This window comes from Perkinsus marinus (genome assembly GCF_000006405.1).
Source record: "Perkinsus marinus ATCC 50983 genomic scaffold scf_1104296960328, whole genome shotgun sequence".
Classification (NCBI taxonomy): domain Eukaryota; phylum Perkinsozoa; order Perkinsida; family Perkinsidae; genus Perkinsus; species Perkinsus marinus.
In genome coordinates this window covers 1-1,659 of record NW_003206201.1, presented here as the reverse complement: position 1 = coordinate 1,659, position 1,659 = coordinate 1, and the positions used below count along the sequence as shown (strand labels likewise).

General features: G+C 48.5%; 1 protein-coding gene across 1 annotated transcript; it reads right to left on the bottom strand.

Moving 5' to 3' along the window:
* Window positions 1–1,120: 1,120 nt before the first annotated feature.
* On the bottom strand, window positions 1,121–1,462 carry Pmar_PMAR005701 (hypothetical protein; the record flags this gene model as incomplete). The annotated part of the gene is made up of 1 exon (XM_002772906.1): window positions 1,121–1,462. A coding segment is annotated over one exon (342 nt), but the record flags the coding sequence as incomplete, so codon positions are not given.
* Between the last annotated feature and the right edge of the window lie 197 nt (window positions 1,463–1,659).

The window sequence follows — 1,659 nt, the reverse complement described above, 5'->3', positions numbered from 1 at the left end:
CCCCAACGATCGTGGTAAGGAGCGAGAGCCCTCATGGTCCTAGGTGGCGTGATCGATGATACTGTATGATCACTTGACCGAAGGACGAGTGGGATACGATATGAGATCACCTTGCGCTCACCGTGGGCGAGCGCAACAGAAATATAGCTTGACGTGCAGAACGGGGTCTTATCAACCGTATCGTAAGCTAAGCAACTTTGTAAACCCTTCCCACCCTCCCGAAGGAAGGGGAAATATAGAGTCTAGTTTCAGTCTCAATTTCACGCTAGGACTCGGACCATGGCGGCGATCGGTTCGAGCCTCTCCCCAACGATCGTGGTAAGGAGCGAGAGCCCTCATGGTCCTAGGTGGCGTGATCGATGATATTGTATGATTCTACACCATACGTTTAAGACTGGTACGCAACAGACGAAATTCTCTTCAACTTATCCTGGATATATCACGTATTACTACCAGCTCACTGCTGCTACTACTCTCGTGTAATTGTAGACACTATCTATTATCGCTATATTGATTCTCTGTATCGTCCTTGCCAGGAGTTTATACGGTCCTCATTTTGATGTAACCTTTGTCTATCATGTTATTTTCTCCCTTTGTATGATCCGCGCGGTTGAATGTTGGTATATGGGTGGTCGTATTGTTTGGTAACCGGCGGAGGAGTACAAAGATAGTTGGAGACGATCATGCGTCAATAATCTGTAACATTCTCTGCTTTACCATCACCATAACTGGTTTGCTCAGTTCGGGTTTCGTCAATTCATATTTCGCTATTGGTCGTGACTTCAACTTGAACCTGATGAGCTGTTGGCGCTGTTAGAGCCCTGTGACCTAGAGTTCGAGTTAGAGGACTTCCCGGGAACACGACGCGCAGGAGGCATAGGGAAGTCGGGACGAAGAAGACGAAAGTTAATCGACTAATGAGCAATGAGCTTCAGCGCGCAGCACGCATGTGCATAGCGCTCCTGCGTGAAACTACGTCACGTCACGATGGAGCGTGTCTCACTACTATGGGAATAACATAGGGACAGACTAGAAAAAAATGAGAATACATCGCTCAGCCTCGCCCCCCATAAAAGCGTGTACACTGATCGAGTGATGGTCAAAACCCATAAGCGAAAAATTACGTATCGTCATCATCACCATTCCAATCATGCGCTCGCAGAGCTTGCAAAGCACGTTCCTTAGCAGCTCTCTGTGGCCTCGGCTGAGGTGGAAAATTGTTGCTCCCATCTTGAGCAACTCGAGAATCATCGTCGGGCACGGTCTTATCGTGAATCAGGTCCTCAGGGTCATCGGAGACCAATCCGTCCATACGACTATCATCATCGACATCGAGGACACCCTCGTCCGGAATATCGTCGTCTTCTCGGAAGAGCTTCAAGTTTTTAATATGGTGTTCCTCCACAACGTTAGTACTTTCATGTACCAGTACAGCAATACGTTTACCAATGATACGAGTCACCTTAAAAGGACCACGGAAACGACGACTCCATTTATGCTCGCGACGGCCCAAAGCTAGGACTCTGTCGCCAATGCTGATGGGACGATCACTGCGGTGCTTGGAGCTCTTGTTCAAAGCAGTCTCGAAGGCACGCTCACGACGGTCTTGCCATATCGAGATAAATCGTTGTTGAAGCCTGTCTAGACGGAGGGCTCTAT